Source organism: Semicossyphus pulcher, unplaced genomic scaffold, assembly GCF_022749685.1.
Source record: "Semicossyphus pulcher isolate SPU_LCO1_2020_fin unplaced genomic scaffold, fSemPul1.0.p SCAF_6, whole genome shotgun sequence".
Lineage (NCBI taxonomy): Eukaryota > Metazoa > Chordata > Actinopteri > Labriformes > Labridae > Semicossyphus > Semicossyphus pulcher.
Window position 1 is genome coordinate 17466988 of NW_027211737.1, and position 24308 is coordinate 17491295.

The 24308-nt window shown below is 40.8% G+C and overlaps 1 protein-coding gene across 1 annotated transcript; it reads left to right on the plus strand.

Annotated features, from left to right (window-relative positions):
• The first annotated feature begins 704 nt into the window (after positions 1-704).
• hip1rb (huntingtin interacting protein 1 related b) lies at positions 705-24035 on the plus strand. Its single transcript, XM_069682524.1, has 32 exons — positions 705-943; positions 11682-11745; positions 11928-12070; positions 12214-12270; positions 12433-12513; positions 12644-12720; positions 12914-12975; positions 13644-13784; positions 13966-14023; positions 14381-14456; positions 14654-14821; positions 14913-14968; positions 15077-15149; positions 15825-16008; positions 16105-16193; positions 16294-16410; positions 16509-16610; positions 16867-17061; positions 17982-18129; positions 18312-18398; positions 18507-18614; positions 18860-18996; positions 19716-19826; positions 19917-19975; positions 20182-20212; positions 20361-20423; positions 20575-20675; positions 20968-21073; positions 21336-21459; positions 21538-21599; positions 21805-22035; positions 22949-24035. The coding sequence occupies exons 1-32, from the start codon at positions 851-853 to the stop codon at positions 22955-22957; spliced, it is 3213 nt and encodes a 1070-aa protein (XP_069538625.1). The 5' UTR covers positions 705-850; the 3' UTR covers positions 22958-24035.
• Positions 24036-24308: the final 273 nt, after the last annotated feature.

The window sequence follows — 24308 nt, forward strand, 5'->3', positions numbered from 1 at the left end:
CATTAAAGTATAATGGACACTGGGGTTTGTAGTCCCTTAATGATCCTACAAGACTTAATCAAGCATTTTGAACATTGTCAATTTAGCACATATCAGCATTATTGCCTAACAGGCCCATTTAATTATGATTAAGCTATAATTTAAATATATTTAATCATTACTGGATTATCTTTAATGATCTAACACTGTTTGTATTAGATATACTCAATTATATATTGCGTTTGAAGTACAAAAAAAAGTAGGTAATGATCTGGTCCATGTTTCCTTGTGTCACAGGCAGCAGTCCAGCCAAATGTAGCTCATCCTCGGATTTTAATCTGAGCTTCATTTCCTGGTTCAGACTTTGTCATCACTGCTCGGTTGTTATTGTAAAAGCAGATGCAATCTCTGGATTAAAAGACTCTGAAATAATCCTCATGGGTTTTGATTTCTTTGAAGTGACGTCACTGCTCTCAGCCAGGCTGGAGGGTAGACCAAAAAAACACCGAAACACTCATAGCGCGATGTTAGAATAATGACAGAGCTGGTTTTACAACACTTGACATTTTAGATGTAGCTGGAAAAACTGACATCCGTGTGGGAGCATTTTCGGCGGATGACCCGATGATGATAATGATGATGATGATTTTCTCCACCTTGGGGGAGGATCCGTCCACGTAACGCAGCGCAAACACGCTCACTTGCATTAGCTCTTCCTCCTTCAGCCGCGATGCCTCTCCAGCAGTCATGAAGCCGCACTCTGGAGATGCTTCACACACACAGAGCCTGGGCTGGAGATAGAAGAAAACTCTAATATTTACTGGACGTTGTGGTGGTTCTTTTTTTCCATTGTCATTGTGAAAACTCGAGAATGAACAGTATAAGACAGGTGCCCACACGGGTGAAAAGCAGGCGGACCGAGGCCAGCCTGGGAGCGGAGAGGGAGCATTTTGACAAGCAGCAGGTAAAATTTAACACATTTAATGAACACTGTGGAGTGGGAAGCTTTATTCAGGCCTGCTGTGGCTTTGCTGTGTGACTGTGTGTTTGTGTGTGTGTGTTTGGTGGCCACTGTGTAGCCTACCGCATAGGCCACATTTCCACCTGACTAATTGAATTGGGAATTTAATGTTTAACGTGTGACTTAAATGTCCTCAAGGCGTCCGCAGTTTGTGAACATTTTCAAATTAAAAGCCAGCTGTCGCACGAGGCTTTACATGCACTGCTGTGTGTCTGCGTAGCCTATATCTGAAACACTATTGATGATAATCCTAAACTTTTACTTGGACAAATCTAATAAGGCAATTTGAAACCTACAATAAGCATTATATTTCAAAATAAAATAGTTCACTTCAAAATAAAGTTTCAGAGGCATGCGCTTTCTCAGAGAGCATCGTCTACTCAAATGTTAAATTCGGTCTTAATCATTTTGTAGTTCATAGTGTCTGACCACACATTTCAATCCTCACTGAAGTGTGTCCATTGGTGCCATGCTGATCAAGTCCTTCCTGTTTGGCCACCTTAACCTCCCTTACAGGCATTTCTTTTTCTATTGTAACAGCCTCATTGTTGAAAATAAAACATTTAATAGCTTTAATGTTGATATATTACCCTTGAGGAGAACAACCAATCTGATCCAGTTTCTTTTGAATATGTGCACTGAAGAAATCGGGGTTATACAACAGGTGCTTTGTGGTTTCTGGCTGATTCCTTTCTGCAGTCTCCTGCCAAGAAACCCACGGTCCTTACGACCATCATACATGAGAACGTACTTTAATATAGACTGTTTTGTTGAGTCAATGCTTGAATATGTTGATGATGAACAAGCAGGTCACGGAGCTCCTGTTTCAAGTGAAGCACACACCCCAGTTTGACTTGGAAACACGAGACTCAAACTAGGTTGAGTAACTAAACAAACTGTTAAACAGCTGCCTGGGAGTTCAGACTTACCGCACTTTCAGTATTTTCTTATCTAAAGAGGGCTGAGCTTTTCCTGCTTAGGCTGCTTATCTGTCCCTTTCATTTGAGAAAAAAAAACCCCAGAATAAATTATATGTAGTTATGTCATCAATTTCTTCCACCCAGTCCCATTGATCCCAGCATGTTTATTGACTAGAACCCAAAATGGCAGCATGTAGGCACAGTTTTGGTTTCAGAACTCGTAATTGTTGACTCAATAGTTTCCATGCTGTGTGACAAATGTTCATCAAGGCATGTTGTGTGTGAAGAACAAGTGTTGTTTCAAATTCTAAGCATATCCAGTATGCAGATTAACTAGTAGGCTGCTTTTTAGCGGTTGTTCTTCTCAATATGACTGACTGACCGGTGCAGTGTGCTCAGCTGGATGGATGCACTGGGTAACATGCAAATTAAGTGGGCAGTATATGAGGAAGAATCCTGACGTCTGATTGGCTATTGTCTAACATTATAGCAAAAACATTATTGTACAGTCTCATAATTAGCATTTCACTACAAGAAGAGGTGGGAAATAACAACATATTCTACTAATAATTGCTGTACTCAAGTTTTTACTTAACCATTTCAGGTCATATATCTGTACTTTCTACTTTTTACATTTACAATACAGAATTGTTGCTTAGGCTTTAATGTATTTTAGGGGAATTTATTGAGTATTTTATTATCTGTAATTGACCATATTAAATCAGCAGCCATCTTTCTGTGACATCGCTCTGAGGGTTCAAGGTTGCTTATCCAAAACAAATCCTTGCAACTGAAAAGACAACGGATAGAGAAGAAATGGAGCATATTTCAAGTTAAATCAACGTATTTCACAAGTTTAATATTGTTATGGGATAATAAATTTTCTTGTTAACTGTAGCCTAATGTTTGTAAGCTATCGTTAACTTTAGCTAGGTTTTGGTTGAATGCTAACATTAGCTCTTTTGACCAAGCAGTTGTTACCTAATACGTTCTCAAATATGTTGTACTATTTTGAAATATCAGCAGCTGGGGGAAAAAAAAGTGAAATAGATAAGTAAATTAATTAGGTACTAGTTGTGAATAGAAACAAAGAAAAATGACTGTCCAGCTATCTGACCGTAAATAAATCCTAGGTGTGGAGAGGCAGTCAACAGGCATTTGAGGCACGCTGATGTTGAATAAAAATCCTTTATTTAATCATGGATAGGTCAAGTCAACACATTTCGACTCAGCAGTCTTCATCAGAACAAGTAGGTACTAGTTGTGTTAAGTCGCAACAGCAAACTTAAGCATTCAACCAAATGTTAGCTAACATTACTCTTAGCTAGGAATTTACGCCTCTCCTATTGTAAAGTGTTTCATTGTCAAACAGTCACATGGGATGCTGGTGAATACTATCAGCCTAAAAGTAGCTAATAATGTGTCACATATGTTGTTTTAACTTGAAATGGCCAAATATCCCTTCAGATTTTCACTATTGATTGTCTTTTTTCTTGCTGATGGATTAGGAAGCACTAGAATTATTAAATATGTAAAATTTGACTACGTTTATATGGCTTACAACCTAAAACACAGCAGTTGGACATTATAACAGAATTTAAGCTTCCCGACATGAGCACATCAGAGGAAATAGGCAGCTGTGTGAATATAGTGAATTGCATACAGCCTTCTCCACATTGAGATCGATTTCAACCTAAATGGATGGATCAATAAGTCAGAGAAAGGATGATTTCTTGCATCTGTCAATGCTTATCACACACAGGACACGTTATGTTGAAGACACCGCAAAAGACGTATCAAAATGAGAAAACAAAATAGTGAAACTCCACATGCAGAAGACGTGTCAAGTAAATGTGGTAACTGTGACCAGCAGGAGAACTAGTAGCCATTTAAATTATAGTGAAGCACTAGAGCTGATTAGAGCAGCAAGACGGTTCCCATTCAACTGTTTGAAGTTTGAATTATGCTTAATAGTATCCCAAAAATGACTATCTGTACTTCTACTTTAAAAAAAGAATATGTGTATTTTTGCCACATCTGAACACAAGTGCTTCAGTAGATTTGGAGACTGACCTATTGACCTCTGTACATTGTACTGACTAAGAAATTGAATTGATTAAAAGGGCAAATAATGCAGCTAATGAATAAATAGTTATTCTTTTAATTGTTTATATCAATGCGTAAAAGGCTGCTGTTTGTTTCTTCTTTATATTAGATTAATATTTCCTGTAGTTTCTTAGTCCTGCTGATTCATCCAGCACACTGACTGAAACTCCTCTCCTGCATTCCTGCTCTTTATGTCGACTTCGGTACCAAGGTGAAATGTCTCACACAGCGTCCTGTGTGTTTGTGTGTGTGTGTGTGTGGTGTTTGCTTTCCCTCGCTCCCGTTGCCTGAGTGAGCGCCCATGAGAGAGTGAAGGGGGATGGGAGTACCAGAGGGTAAACACAGAGAGCTACTGAGTGGGAGTAAAGAGAGAGAATTAGAAGCACTTTGGTGATGATTGTTTTACTCTCTAATATAATGCCTGTTGTGTTAAGTGAGGTCTTGTGTTTTTATAGTGAGATCTTGTGTCAGCGCTTTGTCAACAAATAAAAAGGGATTCAGGCTAACATCACCTTTTTAATCATTTCTGTCAAAGTGTTTCTATGCAAAGATTTGAGTCCTTTATTTTTCTCTCTGCTAAATGCTGCACTCAACGCTCATGGTTACATCTGTTTTAAAGACAAGTAAAGAGCAGTACAACAGTTCAAAGTTCACATGAAATTCTTATGCATTATTTACAAAACATATGCCCATGTTCTCCTTTTATTTTCACTGAAAATAGACCACAAAGAAAGTCTAAAGAACAGCATAACCATGATACTGTATCTGTGCTCTTGTGCACATGCTCTGTACGCTGGCTTGTATAACGGCTCATAATTATGAACATCATGTGAATCACAAGCTAACTGACAAGCTCTGCCAATTGGCCCGAAAGAAATGTGGCAGCTAGAGAACAGTTAATCATTTGTTGAATATTTTCCTAAATTCATAATTTAATTAGACATAAAAGTGAGACATAACCTTATAATGAGACATGACCTCGATCTGTGCAGCAAGTCAATGGATGTCATCCATACTTGATTAGATTCAGACTGTGTTGACAAATTTGAAAACTTAACCTTGTTTTCTTTGATTGAGACTAAGCTTACAAGAAACAAAAAAACCTGTATCTTATTTAACATGAGGGTTTGTGTTAGGGGTGGGAATTTACGGAAGCCCTTAGCGGACATGCGTCCATACATTATATTTACTCCGTTTTCCCGTGATTACGAGGTATTTCTGGTCGTTTTCTTGAGATCTCCACTTATTTATCACATTATCATGTGATTACGAGACGGCGCCACCATAACATCAGATGATCATAACTCGTATCCCCAGAGTTGTAAAAAGCAGAGAATAAACATGAACAGGCCCTCATTCGTGTGGGCAATGGCAGCGTGGCATGCCGTGGTCTTTAATATCACAGTGACCAGCCTGTTGTTTAGTTTTCTAGATCGGCGGACAATTTTCCCGTTGTCACGAGAAAACAAGCTTTGTTATCGCGAGATAATGGGCCAAATTAAGCTGTTATAATGGGAAAACCAGCTTTGCTTTTCTGAGAAAACGAGAAAAATAAGTTGAGATCTCGAGAAAATGACCAGAAATAAACAGAGTAAATATAATGTATGGATGCATGTCTGCTGATCTTTCGTAGGAATTGCAAGGTAATGATTCGATACACGACGCACAATAACGATAATATCACAATACAGCGATTCTGCGATAAGTGATTCATTGCAAGACAATCATATAATGATACATCACGATATCTCATTAACTTCTTCTTCGACCAATTAACTAGACTCTTCTCCTCTGTAGTCCCTTGGTGGTGGAATGAGTTACCAAACTCCACTCGGTCCGCAGAGTCCCTTTGCACCTTTAAGAAGAAGCTAAAGACCCAGCTCTTTCATTAACACCTCCAAACTTAATGATATCGATGCTATTAATGTGTTGACATTGATGAAGTTGTTGATGTTGATGTTGATTAAGATATTCATGATGATGATGATGACGATGACTGTATATTGACCTTGTTGATGTTGTTGATGATGACTTGCCTGTCGGCACCAGTGTCCGATCGCACTTGAAGCAGTTTGTTGGCACTTACTGACGTTGTTCCCTCCTGTCTTGATCGTTGCTTGTGTTGTATCAACTCTCAGATGTAAGTCGCTTTGGGCAAAAGCCTCTGCTAAATTAAATTGTAACATTGTAACAATTAATTTCTATTCACATTACCCTCATTCATGTCATAAGTGCCAACATGAGGAGTCATGAAGTAGTGACAAAGTGAGGGAAATCTGTTTAGAGCTCCATATATTTGTAAATTAAAACATCGAAATTCGGGGCAGCCTATCAATAATTGTATCACACGAGTCAGGACGACGATATATTGCTGTATCGATATATTGTCCCACCATTAGTTTGTACCATAGTTTTTGCCACATTTGTCTGTGGCTACAAGGATCTAAGTCGCCACATATTTCAGTCTGTATTTGTAATCTGGTGACAGATATATTTCTTTCTACTAGTGAAAATGTCAGTAAATCCGAGATATTCAAACATTACAGAAAGTTGGAGGAACGCTGGCTGTGGTTTCTGCGCTAGAAAAGTGCTTTCTATAAATATTTCATTTTGTTGAGGTTTTATTTGTGGTCACACAGAGTGCAGAGGGAGAACACTACAAGGTGTCCCGCGTGGGCTCGTCGGTTTTAGATTTATTGCTCTGGTTGATGTGGGAGGCTGTTGTTGAGGAGGGAGCAACAAAAAAAGACAGATTAATAAAATACTAAAATAACCCTGTAAAAATGTCTGATCTTAGAAGGAATATTACATTGAAAAGTTGTGATTGAAAGCATTTAAATAACTTCTCCTAAATCCACTGAAAATACAGTCACTCACTCACTTTGCATCGACTCTTTCACTGATTAATTATATTTGTCAGGTGAGTTGTTTGTATTCCTATTAGTGCTACATATAGCTGCCCTCACCTTATGTGTGTGAGAGCTGTGGTTAAGTCTGTTTGTGTCCTTGTCAGCCAGATCCCCTGCAGCAGTCTGTTGAATTAAGCTGATAAGGAGCTGCCATAAGTGCTCTTGTCTCTGTGTATTATGTCCAGCGAGGAGCAGCTCAGGTGTAGCATTGATGCTTTGACTTTCACACACTTTGTGGAACGAGGAAATTCAAAGCACGTGACGATGCCGCTGGAAGGCGGAGATGACGAAGGTAAGCAGAGAGGTAGCGATGCAGACTGTGGTGTGAGTGTGTGGCTACAGTAATGCTAGCTGGCAGTGGACCTTATGGCGGGCCTGGGGGATTAGTCCAGGCTTTCCCTCCCTCTCACTTCTCCTCTCTGCTGCTCGGGGATTTACTCAAGCTTGAACCAGATGCAGTGCTAACCTGTCGGGCTGCCACACGGACGACTGTCAGCATGTCTGGAAAGCTTCGGAGGAAATTCTCTGTTAGTAAAAACTTTGGATTCGATCTGACTAACCATTGACCATGGCATAAAGGAGATGGTATCTGTGTGTGTGTGTGTGTGTGTGTGTGTGTGTGTTTGTGACCTGTGTGTAGGTTGATGTGGAGCTTCATAGTGAATAGCAGAGCATTACAGAGTTTCCTCAGGTACAGTGGAAGTAAAATAATAGTTTTACAAGGAGACTAGTAATTGAAGCTGTAACAATCAGTTGATTGGTTGTGTGGACAAAATAATATTCGATGGAAAACTTTTAAAAGGCCTCAGCTTGTAATTGCCGGACCTGATAAGTTGGTTGCCATTTTTTGTCACTTTGAATTTATATTTTTCGAGATCCTATGCAGCTATATGTTTGCTTCATTATGAAAACTGAACATAAAAGAAAGTTTAGGTTCGATGTGTCACTTAACAAAGTGTATGTTGTACCTGCTTTGCTGTATTAATTTGCTTGGACACTTCGACTTCAGAAATCTGACTTGTGTTTTCTATCAAGTTCATCTGGTTCTTTGTCAACTGACTTAATTCACACATTCGTTTTTGACGTTGATAGGTTTGTTGAACTCTACAGTCAAACAGCTTGATTTGCTTTGCCATCGTCTCTAAATGAGATGCCTTTGCACATGGGAGATAGCGCACCAACACGTGTAGTGTTGTCTTGTTCTGCCCAACACCCCAACAGAAAGTTTCAAATATCTCTCATGTAACAAATTTTATAACAATATTATTTTGGTTACACGTTTTACTGTCCCTAAAGTGAAAATATAGTTGCCACTGATGGCTGGATACCATTACTGTTTTGTCCTGTTAAGTCACTGTGATCTCTGACAAATGATGGTTTTCACAGTTTGTCGATGATTAATACGCCAAACAATCAATTCAGAAAAGAATAAGATTAACTGATCTATAAAACTATTGTTATTTGCAGCATATTCACACATATTTCCTCTGATGTCATGGTTAGGGTGGCTAGCTTAAATACTGTTTCAGAATCGTAAGTCTAATATAATTGTGGGAAATTATGACATTTCACAGCTTCTTCATTGATCAGAAACTGAACAGACAACGAATGTGAAAATCCAGAGGCACATTGGGCTATATTTCAAGATAAAACTACATGTTTTAATCTATTGATAACTCATTAGCTACTGCAGGACAACAAATTAGCAGTGAATCACTTCCCAGCTAATATTACCGTTTGATAGTGTTATACAATAGGATAGGAAAGGCATGAATTCCTAGTTAACGTTAACGTTAGCTAGCTAACAATTAAGTTAGCTAGGAAGTGGTGGATGCTAACATGAGTTATAAAATGTGTTGTTTAACTTAACATATTGTGTGAGGCCCCTCAGGATTTTCAATGTCAGTTGTCGGTTAATGATCTTTGAAGCATTGAAAATTATAACAATGTCAGTCTCTTAAATTTGTACGCGTTGAAAACCTCCAAAACTGCAGTACTACATTGTAAATGAATTTGACTTTCCCACCCCTAGAGGAAAATGGCTGCTGTCTAAATATGTCTCTCCTGAAGTAGCCATGAGCAAAGGCATGTTAGAGTAACACTGACATCGGCTGTCGTTTGCAATACAGCTAATATCAGCAGTATTTAGTCACCTCCACCTCATGTCCAGCCATCGATGTCCACCTCCTCTCTGTCCTCCTCCTCCTCACTCTATCCCTGCACTCTGACTGACAGGCATCCTGAATGTACTATGAGAGTCTCCCTGCAGCCTCCCTGCTCAGCGGCCATCTGTCAAGGCCTCAGTGCCAGCCTCTGTGTGCCAGAGTGCGGCCCCCATCCAACCCAATCTTCTCTCCCAGCTGTCGGCCTTCCTCCCCAAAACAAACCCCTCATTGTCACACGGGCCTCCATGCTCGCCCGCTGCACTCGCCCTGAGTAAACGAGCGACGAGCGCTTCATTTGCGTCAGAAGCACGCGGGGGGAGTCTCCCAATAACCAAAGCACCCCTCTCTCGCTGTGAACCCCTCTCTCACAGTAGCCCTTCTGTGCTTTGTTGTGTGGCCATGTATGTTTAAGTATGTGGATGTGTTTCTGTGAGAGATTGTGGGGTGGTACCTCCCAGGTTTTTGTAATGAATTAAAGAGGCTTTACCGGGTTTGGTGGGATTAGCAGCCTCTGCTACTGATATGTGATTATGTTTCAAACAAAGATGTGACATCGATGCTAATCCTTTGTTTGAGGTTGAGACCAAAGAACCAGGGTCTTATTCTGTAATTTACTTCTGCTACATATTAGGGTTGCACGGTTTATGCAGGAAGATACTTACTGTTATAAACAAGAGGCTGAGATTGAGGATGTTGCTGCTGTAATGCTTGACTGTATGCTGGATTAGTCTGTTATGTAATACGGTCATGGTGAAGCTGGATTGCTAAAATAATACAAATACAACGGGTCTCAACAGATATGTTTAAAAGGAGACATAAAGGACATGTAGATATTAATCAGTACTACATTTGTGTCTTATTTTTCCTACTTTGGTTCAGAATTGAAGAGTTTGTCAAACATTGCAGAATATTTCCCTTAAAAAATCATGGCGGAAGATTATGGGTTGATTTTTTTCATGATTTTCTAAACTGTCATTGTTCTGTAAAACTGCGCTCAAAAAACTGGCAGGACTAGTCGATTTCAACACCTCAGTAGGACAAAGGACAGTAGAGTAAAAGTTATTATCTGCCCAAATATTTTCACACACTTCCTTCATACAAAACATAGCACCCAATTGTGACCTTAGGCGACGCGCAGCACAGTTTTTAAGCCTGAGAGAGCTGTGGGTGGGGTCACAGTAGTCCGGGGTAATTGTGCCGTCTAGCTTCAGCTTTGATCATTATGTAATTGTTGTGTGTTTAGTGAGTCGAGGATCCAAATCTCTCTTGTAGGAGCTAAAAAGGCAGCATCATTGTTTATATCTTGGATTTTGGAAAAAAAAACTGATAAACTGCTTTACATTCCTTATGATGTGACTTACAGCGTGACTTTTTAGTACATAACTCAAACTGACGTTAAAGGCCGGAAGGAGCAGAAAGGGAAACTTTAGGGGCTTTTATATTTTCAGTACTTGCTGCCATTTCCAAAGGTCTGTGGATTAGTAAACTGCTCTGCACATCACCTAACATATAGCACATAATCCCATCTAATTTTTTAAGCTTTGTTCATGTTTTCTTTGTGCAAATCACAGCCCTGAACACAGCTTTTGTGGGGCATTATGGGCTCAATGGTTGCTCTATATCAATGTTCTGTAAAACAAATTTGTGTGAGTGAAGATGTTCCATGAAACAGTACCTAGACCGTCTTTTTTTTATATTGATGCTCCAAAGTGAGAAATTATGTGTGCTACAAGAACGTCAGGAAACACAGATAATCAAGAAGAGTAACTTTAAAAAAATCCCTGCTAAGTCTATTCATGCAGAAATAACCTCGAAACTCCCAAAGGGTTTCTAGTGCACAGTCGGTAAAAAGACAGCAGCCCTGAAGCTGGATTCACTGTTTTGCTTGACAGCCCTTAAACAGAGTCTCAAACAGAGAACAGCTTTCCCAATGGAAGGGTGTAATGTGAAAGGGAATAACCATGAAAACATACATGACCGTACCACGCATATTGCTTTACACCTGTAAGGCACCTGAGGTTTATTGAAATCGGTGGGTGTCCCCGTGGACACACATCAGCAGTGTGTACATCCAGGCTCTGTGTGTTTTTCTGTCACTCCCTTCCTGCTCCTTTTCAGTGACACCTGTTTTACCTGCTGAGCAGGTTGTAGAGTGCTAGCTGTGTCTTGTGCTTCCTGTGACAATCGCTCCCTCTCAGGCTCATTATCAGGAGGATTGTTGAAGATGTTAACTTTTGATTTGTCTCTTTGACCTGAGCTCTCCGAGAAGACAAGACACAAAGCTAAAGACCACACACGTGTGTATCCTGAATTACTGATTGCTTTTGGTCTGTGAAAATCAGGCTAACCATAAAGTGAGAGCTGAGAAGTCTGTATGTACAGAGTCATTGTGTCTCTGATTCATTCCTGGCATCGCAGTGCAGCTTCAGTTATCGCCTGTTTGACTCCTGCTCTTTATTTACCTTCTCATATTTGTTGTTACGTCTATTAAAAGCCCTAAAACTAATAACTGTGTGGGTGGAAAAGTAAGATGTACAAGACCCAATATAACCTCCTCTCCTCTCTTCTTCTCTCCTTACAGCTGAGCAGCATCAGCAAAGCCATCAACTCTGCTGAGACGCCTGTGAAGGAGAAACATGCACGACGTATCCTTTAAAAGACAATCTAATCTCTAAACTACCATCAACACAGCTTTTTGAAGTCTATTACTTTAAGTGTTTAAGTACATGTTGGGCTTACTATGAAAGAGGAAAACAACTGGTTTAATACCTGGAAACATAGCTGTCATTGCAACCATTATTGCTGTTCCTTAACGACACAACAACAGGAATCATCCTTGGGACTCACAGGGAGAAGGGAGCATACACCTTCTGGTCCTACGCTCTGGGCCTCCCCCTGGCCGGCAGCTCCATCCTGAGCTGGAAGTTCTGCCATGTGCTGCACAAAGTCCTGCGGGACGGACACCGCAATGTGAGCAAGATCCCCTCACTTATTGCCTTTTGCTATCTTTGTTACCAGGGAGATATTATGAGTATGCAGTGATTGTAAGATGAAACAAAGTGGCTCTTATTCTTAAAAACTCGAGTCACTAATTCAAGATTTCACCTTTACAGGTCCTACAAGACTGCATGAGACACCACAGTTCTCTAGTTGAGATTGGGAAACTATGGGTGAGTCTTTGTGTCTTTTTTAAAAACTTCTTTGTTGAAATGTTTGAATTAAAATACATTAAAAATAGTTTCAAAGAGACTGCGGTTATAATCTCTGTCTAGTATCAGAAAAGAAAGCTTCGACCGACTTATTGTTGCTTGTCCGCCCCTGTGTTTTTATAGAGCAACCTCCATGACAAATACGGACAGCTGGTGGCAATCTATACCAAGCTGCTCTGCACAAAAATGGAGTTTCATGTTAAGGTAAGAGCATCCTCTGTTAAATGGTATGTTAACAATGTATACATAATGTAAACATAATGGATGATTCAGCAAAAAGCTTCACATTGTAAATAGAAATAGTCTCTAAACCTCTAAAAATGTCCCTCTGCAGCACTCAGAAATCCCACCGAACCTGGAGGTCACAGATGAAGTCCTGGAGCGCACTGCAGGAACAGACATTAATAATGTGTGAGTGTCCAAATGCTGCAGTAGGAGACGTTTTTTATTATCACTTTAGCCTTAAATAGCCACAGCAGCTAACATCCAGATATAAAAGTCAGACAAGCCCTGCCGTTTGTGTAATGTCACAGCATCACATCTTCATTGTCTCTCAGCGGGGCCTCTTTTCTGTCTAACAAAGGTATCACCTTCTCTCCTGCAGGTTCCAGCTCACAGTGGAGGTGTTCGATTACTTGGACGCAGAGCTGCGGCTGGCAGAGACAGGTGAAAACAGAACTCCTCCCACCTTTTCCCCTATCCGGCTCTTACAAGGAGGAGAAACTTGAGCTACAGTCGAGGGCTGCTGCCCGCTGACATTATCTATTTATGTACAAAAGCCAGGAGCGCTTTACAGGAACATTATTGTTAGTAACTCTGGTCCTGCCTGTTTTCGCATAAACTAGCCTTGGCCTAGTGTTGTCATGTTTTCCTGTTTTGCCTTCATGTGTTTGAACTGATGAGGAAATGCCTGCAATTAGAGGACATTTAGCTGATTTCCTTCAGTTTAACTGTGATGGTATGCTTCTCCCAGGCCTGAAGGGTGGAGGCCAAGATCACATTTCATTACCATAAGGGAATTTTGAAGCTGTACTATGAAAGGAGTGTACTTGTACTTTTACCCTAGATGAACTCTCATGTAATAATTTGGGATAATTAGCGCACAATCCTCATCACAATGTTTGCTTGTGTCAGAAAGTATGCACTGTTACCCTCTCACCAGTCAGCTAGGTGTTCATGCAACAAAAGAACTTAATGTCTGCAACTGTGATTTACTCAATCGAAGAGTCTAAAGTTTATTTAGCCAACAATACCGGCAATATGAAGTAGACACATGCATCATTCAGGGAAACTTAACATGTACTATAATCCTGTCTCTGATCCGTCTTTGCCAGTGATCCGACAGCTCAACACGTCCATCGCCATCTCCACCCTCACATCAGGCCAGTGTCGGCTGGCTCCTCTCATCCAGGTTATCCAGGACTGCAGTCACCTCTACCACTTCACTGTCAAGCTGCTGTTCAAGCTGCATGCCTGTAAGAACAGTACTCATTAAAGTGCATTTAAGCCCAGAAAGTATGGGGTCATTTTTTGTTGTCATGTTCCATGAGGAAAAAAATAAATAAACTGTGGCTATAGTCCAGGCAATTGTCTTAATATTATGGGAGATGCCTCTACAAGCATTGCCTAATACAAACTATTTGTCGTTGATGTCAGGTCTCCCTGCTGACACCTTACAAGGACACCGTGATCGTTTCCATGACCAGTTCCACAGGTAGGTTCATGCACGCCTGAGGGCGACGACTCAGTGAATGAATGCATCAAAGCAGAGAGAATCATTTTATTACTGAAGGAAGTGTGCCACTTCATCCGGCCTCACCCAGCCACTGAAGCACTTACAACAGATGCAAATGTGCCTTTAACCGGCTCCCATCCCCCACCCTTTGTGATGTGTTGAATTGTTTTTTATCAAATGCCTCGTATGTCACATGTAAGCCATTCATAAGAAGTTTAGAAATTATGACTAGGGTGATATAATAAAAGTAAAGCATAACTGAGGCATGAGTCTACATTGCACATGCCGTATTTTGGGCATCATTTGTTAAATAACTTTTTGTCCTCTGTCCCACAGCCTTAAGACCTTCTTCAACAGAGCCAGAGACATGATGTACTTCAAGAGACTGATCCAGATCCCAAAGCTGCCTGATGTAAGAGCACAGAGGGATGGGGAGAGGAGGGATGACTTTAGTGCTGAGTCACAGCCTCCATCTTGAATGTCAAAGACTTAAACATAAACATAAATCTGCGCCTGTCAGCTGCAAACAACACCATAAATAATCTCCTATATTTCAACATAATAACACACTGTTCAAGGTTTGACCAGCTTTTCCCTGTCTCCTCTCAGTCTCCTCCTAACTTCCTGCACGCAGCCTCACTGGCCAAACACGTGAAGCCGGTGGTGGTGATCCCTGACGAGGATGAACCAGAGCAACAAGACGACGACGATGACGACCCCGAGCCGCTCATCGAGGTCAGCGACATGTCGACATCCAGCATACAGGCACAGCCTCAGGTGAGACACATATGACACAGATGAATGCACAAACAATCGTACTCATACAGTGGTATAATGAAGTTGTGCAATCATTATTTTATTTTCTCAGCAACTGGACATTTTTGATCAGACGTTTGGACCTCCAAATGGCGGCTTCGATGACCGGTGAGCCAGGGTGTTCTTCACTGTAACTTGTGATTGTCGATCAGACTATTTGCATTCAGCATGCCGTCTGTTCCAGCACACCGTGACTGTGTGTTTCCTGTCTGGCAGGGATCTCCAGATTGACAGCCTGAAGCGGGACCTCGAGCTGTTGAGAGCCGAGCTGGAGAGAGTCAAAGCAGAGGTAAGGACTGACGGGGGTGGGTCACCTGGTGCTGAGGACTTTTTAGTGTGTACAAGGAGGAGGTGTGAGAGTAGAGGGCATCATTATCTATGTGCACAGGAATCTGGGTCATGTGTTGGGTGGATGAAAATGCTGCTCCTGACATGTGGAATGTGGCAAGTAGCCTCTGAACGAGACGAGGGTGTCCAGTTGACGGTTTTGACGTCATAAATTCCAGCTTGCAAGCTTTTTTAAAAACTTTTTTCTCTCTCTGCCTTTACTTGTTTTTTTCTTGTGAAAACAGGCTAAAGTAAAAAGATTGGGAGATAGGATTTGGACTTGACTAAGAGACAAGCTGGTGGAGATTGCAAAAACAGAGCTTTTTGCTTAGAGCTTTACAGTTTATACAGACTGTTTAGAATCTAGTATCATGACTAAAGAAATAATACAATAAAAATCAGTAACCTATATTGTGATACAATAAAAATAACACTTATAATAACTGATGATAACATCAGAATCAAGTAAAAAAAAAACAGGAAGTAAGAAGAAGTGCGTAAAAACCAGAGTAAAAAGCAGGGAGACACTAGAAATAACACTAAAAGTGACACGGGATACTATTGCAGAGCCTGGGAGCAGCACACAAACTGCAGTAGATTATCCCTCATGTGCACACCTCTCTTTCCCGTGCTAAAGGCTCAGCGCTACATCACACAGCTGAAGTCCCAGATCAACAGTCTGGAGGCAGAGCTGGAAGAACAGCGTGCACAAAAACAACGCGCTCTCGTGGAAAATGAACAACTGCGCATGGAGCTGGAGGCTACACGTCGACGAAACGCTGAACATGAGGGCTTACAGTCCACCTTCATCGAAGCAGATAGTAAGACATACAGTCAACGCACACACTCTTACATTTACATGGACAAAATATGGTCGGGTGCATACTGTAACGCTGTCATCTCTGTTTGCTGTGCAGAGCGAGCGCAGGCCACCGAGCAGCGGTACAACAAGCTGAAGGAGAAGCACACAGAGCTGGTGTCCAGTCATGCTGAGCTTCTGAGGAAGGTACAGACACACTGCAGACCAGTCCAGAGCTTATAGTTATTAATTACATGCCATCACCTGGCTGTGCTTTGTAACACTCACCGTGTTAATGTGCTGACAGAGTGCAGACACTGTGAGGATGCTGTCAGCTACTCAGCAGACCCAGGATGAAGTGGAGAGGACCAAGCAGCAGCTGTCGTTTGAGGTGGATCGAATAAAACAGGAAGCTGACATGAAGGTTGGAGGAATTACATTTTCCTTTTAAAAAAAACGTTAAAAAGTCTAAAGCTAGCAGTGTAGATGTGCGTAAATGATGGTGTTTCGTTTTCTATGAAGTTGGAAGAGCAGAAGTTTGAAATGGAGAAGCTGAGGAGAGAGTTGGATGAAAAGATGGCAGAAGTGATGCGCATCAAGGCGACTCTGCAGAGCAGCGAGAAGGTGAGTGTGCACCTGTATCATCACTATGCAGTAACGACCTTGATGATGTGTAGTGAATTCACCATCATTCAGAGTGTTCCCCAGCCCTGTTTTTGGAGGCTTGAGGCACTTCACACATTTCCGGATGGACTTTCTTTCTAACACTCACAGCCATCTGCCTCGTCTGGCTTCCCTCATTGCTCTCTCTCTCTCTCTCTCTCTCTATGTGTCTTTCTCTCTCGCTCCCTCTCTCTGTGTTTCTCTCTGTCTCTGCCAGTCTTCGGAGCAAGTGAACAGCTCTATGACGGCTCTGCAGGCAGAGAAGGAGCGTCTGATGCGATCTGTGAGCGAGAAGGAGGCAGAGTTGTCGTCTCTGCGGCAGGCCGCGCAGGTGCAGCAGTCGTCGCTTCAGCAGGAGCGAGAGAGGAGCAGCAGGGAGCTGGGAGAGCTGCAGGGCAAACTGCAGGAGAAGGTCAGTCAGGACGGTTGAGCCGAGCTCAGCAGTGTGAACAGCACAGGCTCCAATATATACGTTTAGTTGTGTTCAGCAGAATTTCTGAAGTTCAGAAGTTGGTCGGCTTAAGAAAAAGAAAAAACATTGCTTTTCCTGCAGGATGACTTTGTTTACATGAATTACTCCCAGTCAGTTAAATTAAGATGGAGAGGTTTCCATTATAGTCATATTATAATGTGCAGTTGATACTAGAGCAAAGTGTACACCTTATTAAAGTTAAAGTATGAAGCACAGCTAGTTCATAAGGCATTTCAGAAAACATGCTGTGACTCATGCTCTACTATCTGATTCCACAGTTTAGAATAGATGAAAAAGTAAACACTTGAAGCACAGTTTTTCAATATTTCATACAAAGATAGATGAAAAGGGAAACGACACTCTGCAAAACACAACTCAGTCAGAGGCTAAATTCTGCAGGAGAAGTGTGCTGCATTGTAATCTGGAGCGTGTGTCCTCGCTTCACTGTGTCGCACATGAACACGAAAATAAATAGAAGAGATTTGTAGCTCTACCTCCATAGATGGTCCATTTTTTTAACATAAAATTTCTACAGTTGTAACATGGTCATCGTCCATTTAAGGGTAGTACATAAGTAAAGTATAGATACATTTGCATGAAGCAATGTGCAAATCTTTAGTCTGGACTCCCTGCTCTCTACTGTATTCATTGCACCTTGATAAGAAAAATACATGAGTTTAGACCAACTGTAAATCTTGATGAAACTGTATTTAGGACTGCAGTGGGCGCAAGATGTGTCAACGTTATGTCCCATTCATCTGTCCAGTGTAAAGATGGGTTTCATAAGAAGGTCTGCTACAAAAATAAACAAATCTATTTTATGTATGTCAATGTGTGTATCTGTGTTTGTATGCATGTAGTCGAGTCAGGAGGAACAGCTGAAGCAGAAGCTCCTGGAGGAGCAGTTTGCTCTGCTGCAGGGAACAATCACAGAGGCTGAAAACATCATCCAGGATGCTGTCGCTAAGCTGGATGATCCGCTCCATGTACGATGCACCAGCTCTCCAGGTCAGAGCGCGACTCTATCTTTAAACAACAGGCATAAACTGAAGAGATTAATATAAAATAATGGTAATAAGTGATACATCTAAAGGAACAAGACCATAGGCTTTCTCCTTCGACAGTATTGTGTTTATTCTGGAGACAAGCTGATGTTTTTTTTCAATCCTCTGTTTGTCCTCCAAACACAGATTACCTCGTAAGTCGAGCGGAGGCCACACTGGGCTCCATAGACAATGTGAAAAAGGGTCATGCAGATTATCTGGGTAACATGAGGGGTAAGTTTGCTCTGCTTTTACTTCCACATGATCCTGCTGACCTCCTGACAGTTTGTGGTGCTTTTTATTGTAGAATAATGCACACTTACTGTTTGCTCTTTTAACCAGATGCTGGAGGGCTGCTCCGGGCTCTGACCCAGTTCTCCCACTTGGCTGCGGATACAATCATCAACGGCAGTGCCACTGCACACATGGCGCCCACTGACCATGCAGACAGTAAGAATTATCTCACATTACTTCACTGGCATTAAAGCAGTTATACTTGGAGTTATTTTTGTGATTATGTCTTCGACCATAAATCCAATTTTAAGCCACATGTCATCTTTATATGTACTGATATTTTCAGTTTCAATTTCCAACTACAAATACTTCAAGCAGCATTTGGGCAGTTTTGAGTGTCACTGTTAAATGAATGCAGCATTATGGCTCATAGCTGATCACTTTTTTTTTTTCCCACGCAGAGCTGACGGAGAACTGCAGAGGCTGTGCCACTCAGAGTCTGCAGTTCTTCAACGATCTGAAGTCCAAGACCTCCCTCCAGAGGGCAGACCCAGCCTCCATCCGCGTAGTTGTTCAGAAGATCCTGCACTTGGGACAGGTGAGAAACGCTGGAAATTTGCATTCAATTCTTATGCAATGCACTTTGAAAACCAGGGCCTGTACTTGCTTTAGCTTTTGAGATATGAAGGAGGGAATCTGTATAAAAGATTTTGCTGCTGCGGACCATAACTGTTAGATAAAAGTATGATTACAAATGTTACATTGTCTCATCCACTCCATTATGTGCACCATCTGTCCTGCTCTGCTACCCGGCTGTGGTAAACATCTCTGAAGTCTGCACATTGTGCATTAACCTAATGTAGGTTAGCGGCAGCAGATGCCGCATCGTACTATTTATTTCTACAACAACTTGATTCTGGGACGGTGACATAACCATCTGTCCGCAATCAAAAACCCACTGATGAAAAGTTGGCCTCACATTGATTTAAAAACTGGAAAAAAATCTTTAAATTTATCTCAAGAAGGCCAAAAATAAATTGCGAGTTTGCCTCCGGCTTTGACTCACGGTCAGTGGGTGTTGGATTACTAATACACTACTAACCATTTTGGCCGCCCTCTTTAATAAGAAGGAATCTTATTGTTTTTTTGTGATATTTTTGTAAACATACTGATAATTTGTGGTTTTGTTTGAACAAATCTTGCTTTTCTGTCAAGACTAACTTTTGCGCTTAAAGTCCTTCCCCACATTGTTCACTAGTATTTTTCTCATCGTTTTTTTTTCTTGTTACTCATCATTGTTACTCTTGTTATTTCTAGGAGCTGCGGCCAAAAGGCATGGACGTTCGTCAGGATGAGCTAGGAGATCTGGTCGATAAAGAAATGGCTGCAACATCAGCAGCTATCGAGGAGGCCGTCCGCAGAATTGACGTAAGTGCTGCACACTTGCTTTTGTATGATGTGCTAATATGTTTTGTGTGTCTATTGTAACTGATGATTGTCGTGTTCTTCTGTATTTAGGAAATGATGAATCAGGCCCGAAAGGACACAACAGGAGTAAAACTGGAGGTCAACGAAAGGTTTGTTCATTTTTGAGACTTTTTTATATCTAAATAAGTCCAACAACAACTTAATAAGATGCATCATCCATCAATGTCCAAATGAAATCAGACTGGGTGTAACCATAACCATAATTAACCATAATATTTATTAAGTTATAACAATATATAAAGAAACAGGCAACAACCTATAAATCAATGTGTAAATGTTTCTCTCTCTGTCACAGAATCCTCTACAGCTGCACAGATCTGATGAAGGTACGCTGCCTTGATCTGGTTCATCGTAAAAACTTTGTTCCCCATAGTTTACCCTACAGTCTGTCTGCTAGATTAAAATAACACCCTAATAAACGTGTTTTGTTTTTTATTTCTTGCTCCTCTCCTCTTATCTTCCACTCTTGTGTAGGCCATCCGCATGTTGATCATCGCGTCCACAGACCTGCAGAAGGAGATTGTCGAGGGAGGGAGGGTGAGTCACACTGTTCTCATTTTCAGTCCAAAACCTGCAGCTTGGTTTTGTTTCACAGCTTTTGTTTCTGATATCAAACTTGAAGCTGCTTTTCTCCATTAAGAAGAAAATAACTAATAGGACTAACAGTTCTCCTGTTTTGCTTTTTCAGGGTGCAGCATCAATTAAGGAGTTCTACGCCAGAAACTCTCGCTGGACTGAAGGACTCATCTCTGCTGCCAAGGCTGTGGGATGGGGAGCCACAGAGATGGTGTAAGTTATACAAGACATTGCAGCTTATCTATTCTTATTTCATTAAATGTATTTCTTGTAGCATTTGAAAAAATATTGTTGAATTAATTGTAATGCTTCCTATAATAAATGGTCGACACAGGATGTTGCTGCATGGCTATTATCAAAAACGAGTATCAGACTTTATTGGGTAGTTAGGATTTATTGATGTTTGAGTGTCACTCAAAATGACACAGCCGTTAGTCTGTGTGCAGAGCTGTGTCCTTTCCATGGGAGTGGATGGAAGTGGTATTTATTTACCTGCTTCTTACAGGGAGTCTGCTGATAAGGTGGTGCTGCACACTGGCAAATATGAAGAGCTGATTGTCTGCTCCCACGAGATCGCTGCTAGCACAGCACAGCTGGTTGCTGCCTCAAAGGTAATATTCTAATTGTCACAAAAAACACTCATAAATAACTTTTAGGTACTTCATAGCAATATAAATAGACAACATTGTAGCTAACTTATTGCCAAAATCTTACACACTATAATTGAAACATTTTTCATTTGTCCTCATTTGAGGGCAAATTAGCTGAATGGCATTTAATTATTAAGCAATTTTCTTGCTAATGTTGCTAATGTAATGGTTTAGTGTCTGGACTGTGTCATCTGGTCTCACTGAAGCTCTTCTCTGCTCTCAGGTGAAGGCAGACCGCCACAGTAAGAAGCTGCCGGTCCTTCAGCAGGCTTCTCGCAAGGTGAATGAAATGGCAGCTAACGTTGTGGCTTCAACAAGGACAGGCCAGGAGCACCTGGAGGAAAAAGGTGAGTACAATCTGATCTGTGTTGTAGATCATTGTAGAGTCTGACAAGTATTTGTCTAATAACAGTTTTCCTGTGCAGATACCATGGATTTCTCTGGGATGTCCCTCATCAAGCTGAGAAAAGAAGAAATGGAGTCACAGGTAAGACATGGTTGTGAGAGTGATTGCCTGCTAATATACATGCAACTGATTTTATACTCTGAAGGTTACGTACTGAAAACATGAACTCTGATACTGTATACCTCATTTGAAACAGTGTAAGTCATTAAATTCAGTTAAATTAAAATGGTGCAGCAGAAACATTTTCTAACTTAAACAACCGCCTGTTTATTTCCCGCCCCTGCAGGTGAAGGTGTTGGAGTTAGAAAGCAGCTTGGAGAACGAACGTCTGCGTTTGGGCGAGCTGAGGAAGAAACACTACGAGTTGGCCGGAGTTCCTGTAGAGGAGGCCCCTGAGGGGAACGGCGACACCTCCTCGATGGGCCATCCTGCCCACATGTCACCAAAACCCAGCAAGCCTGCTATCATGAAAAAACCTGCGCTGGCCCAGAAACCCAACATATTATCCAAATCCCCGGTAAGAGCTGTGAAGAAAAGGTTACATGTTGTTAATGAAGAGATGAGGCCTTTTTCAAATGCCAGCCAACCAAATCAGAGTTGTTTCTGTAATCAGATCTTAAAGACAGACTTTCTATACTGCTTTTTGCAAGTTTAGCAATTGCATATCTGTGCTTAGGCTTTATACAAAAAGTGGATTTAGCTCCCAGGTCTAAAAAGTGAAGCTCCTTTTCAATACAGAATTGTCTTAATATTACAATTCATTAGGGCCATTTAGAGTGAGATAGACAATAAAGCAGGGTATGTTTTGGAGTTTGGCTACTTTGGGATTGACAAGTAGCTAGCACAGCAAGCTAAAAAATGTCTTATTTAGCCTTCTTTAGTTCCAAAGGAAACTCTAACAGCCAGCTGCTCAGATTTTCACCTGGTAGATATTGTCCATTTTTAATTTGCCAAAATAAGCTTCTCAATTTTCCCAATTTATGCTAAAGGTGGTCATTTATGGCTCCATAAGCGGTGGACCTCAATAACTAGCTCTACTGATGACGCTGATGGAAGAGTAATCCTCTCTTCTTCCACAAAGTTGCGCTTCCAAGTCGGACGGCTGACCTCTTCAATCTCACCAGACAAACTCTGTGACAGAGGATTTTTTTTTTGGTTAGCTACTCTGAAGTACCTCCATCACTTATGTCATGTTTCAAGTGATGCAAAGGCACTTGGAAATCGAATTTGATTGAGATGCATCTGTAGAAATTCGACTGGAGCTTAATTTCAGCAGTCCAATATGTCTAACGTCCAATTTGCAGCATTTGCTTTTTATGCATTTGTTTTTGCTGTCAAGACTTACAAAAATTCAATCTGGATACAATCTGATTGTGTGACTTATCTTGTTGGTGGATCTTCATCTATCTCTTTTCATCTGTATGTTGCAGTTTAAGTGATGCCTGAGCAGAAGAGGAAAAGGCTCCACTCTGTGATGTTTGGCTGGATCAAGAACCTGGACCTTAAGTTATATGCTGACAATCCTCTGCTTCACCTTTGTTTTACATTTTTTGCCAAGAAGCCTGATTTTTGACTCTTGATGCCTGTAAGGGAAACGTTGTCTTTACCCTGTTTTTTTAAAGGTACATCAGATGCCATCAATACAAACTGTTTTTATTTCAAGAGAATCAAGAGCAAAAAAGGGTAATAATTTACTTTTAGGCTGTGTGAAAGTATTTTTTCTGCATTAAGATTTTAGACGATTGAGCATTAATGACTCTTTTAGAAACACAAACCACTGATAATCACAAATTGACAGCATATCGTGTATATGAGCAGTTTTTTCATCATGCTTTGTACAACCACTTTGCACACTGTTTTTGGTGTTCATCACAGATCACATTTTTCTTTACGTACACTGTGTGCTATTTATGTTGTGTGGCTATAAGGAAACTTGGGAATCACTATATGTTGCTGTCCAAGTTTTACATACCTCTGGCTTTGCCTTCATGAAGGACTGCGTCCCTCTTGTGTGCAAAACATCTTTTTTTCACAACAGTACAGAGTTGTCCCTGAGGCCTTGAAAAGTACTGTACTACTGCATTGAATGATACCTGTAAAGACGTATAGTTTGTATAGGAGTGTGCAACTCACGTCAAGTGTAATTTATACCTGCAGTCGTCTCTTGAATGTCCCTTTATCAAAGGAGAACCTGGATATTTTGTTAAAGCATAAAGACTCAATGCTTGCACATAAATATTGGATTTAGGCGTCCTTAATTATCAAATGCTTATTTAGGCTGACGATTTTGGTTTAGTTAGTGGACAATATGATGGTGTTAAATTCCTCTTTTGCCTCTGGGAGCTTTTCTTACAGGGTCTTTAAATGCATCTTTTTATGTTCTGTCTTTCCTCTGTGCGAAATGTCTTTATACACTCAGATCTATTAATATATTTTAGTAAAGATAATGGTGGTTACTCCTTGTAAGAAGTGTAAATGTCCAACACAAATGAACAATAAATGTTTGATTCAAAGTCCCATGTGTTACTTCATTGTTTTCCAAGCTTATTAAGCTCTTTAAGGTTGAAGTTGATCAAAGATTTTATCAATGATGACGAATAATAATCTATTTTTTGTCTCTGCTTCAGTGAGGAACCGGCTTCATATTATATTGGTTAAAATTATTTTATGACACCTATAGGGTTGACCGTTTTCACAGCCTCTAACGGATGAAAATGACTTTTTTTAAAAGCCTATAAAATATATGTATATATTATATAAACATAGACAAATGTGATAAATACATTAGAT

Coding starts and splice junctions, on each gene's coding strand:
- hip1rb (XM_069682524.1), top strand. CDS start 851: ATGAACAGTATAAGACAGGTGCCCACACGGGTGAAAAGCAGGCGGACC. Junction 14,457..14,653: donor AGATCCCAAAGCTGCCTGAT/GTAAGAGCACAG, acceptor GTCTCCTCTCAG/TCTCCTCCTAACTTCCTGCA. Junction 14,822..14,912: donor GCATACAGGCACAGCCTCAG/GTGAGACACATA, acceptor TTATTTTCTCAG/CAACTGGACATTTTTGATCA.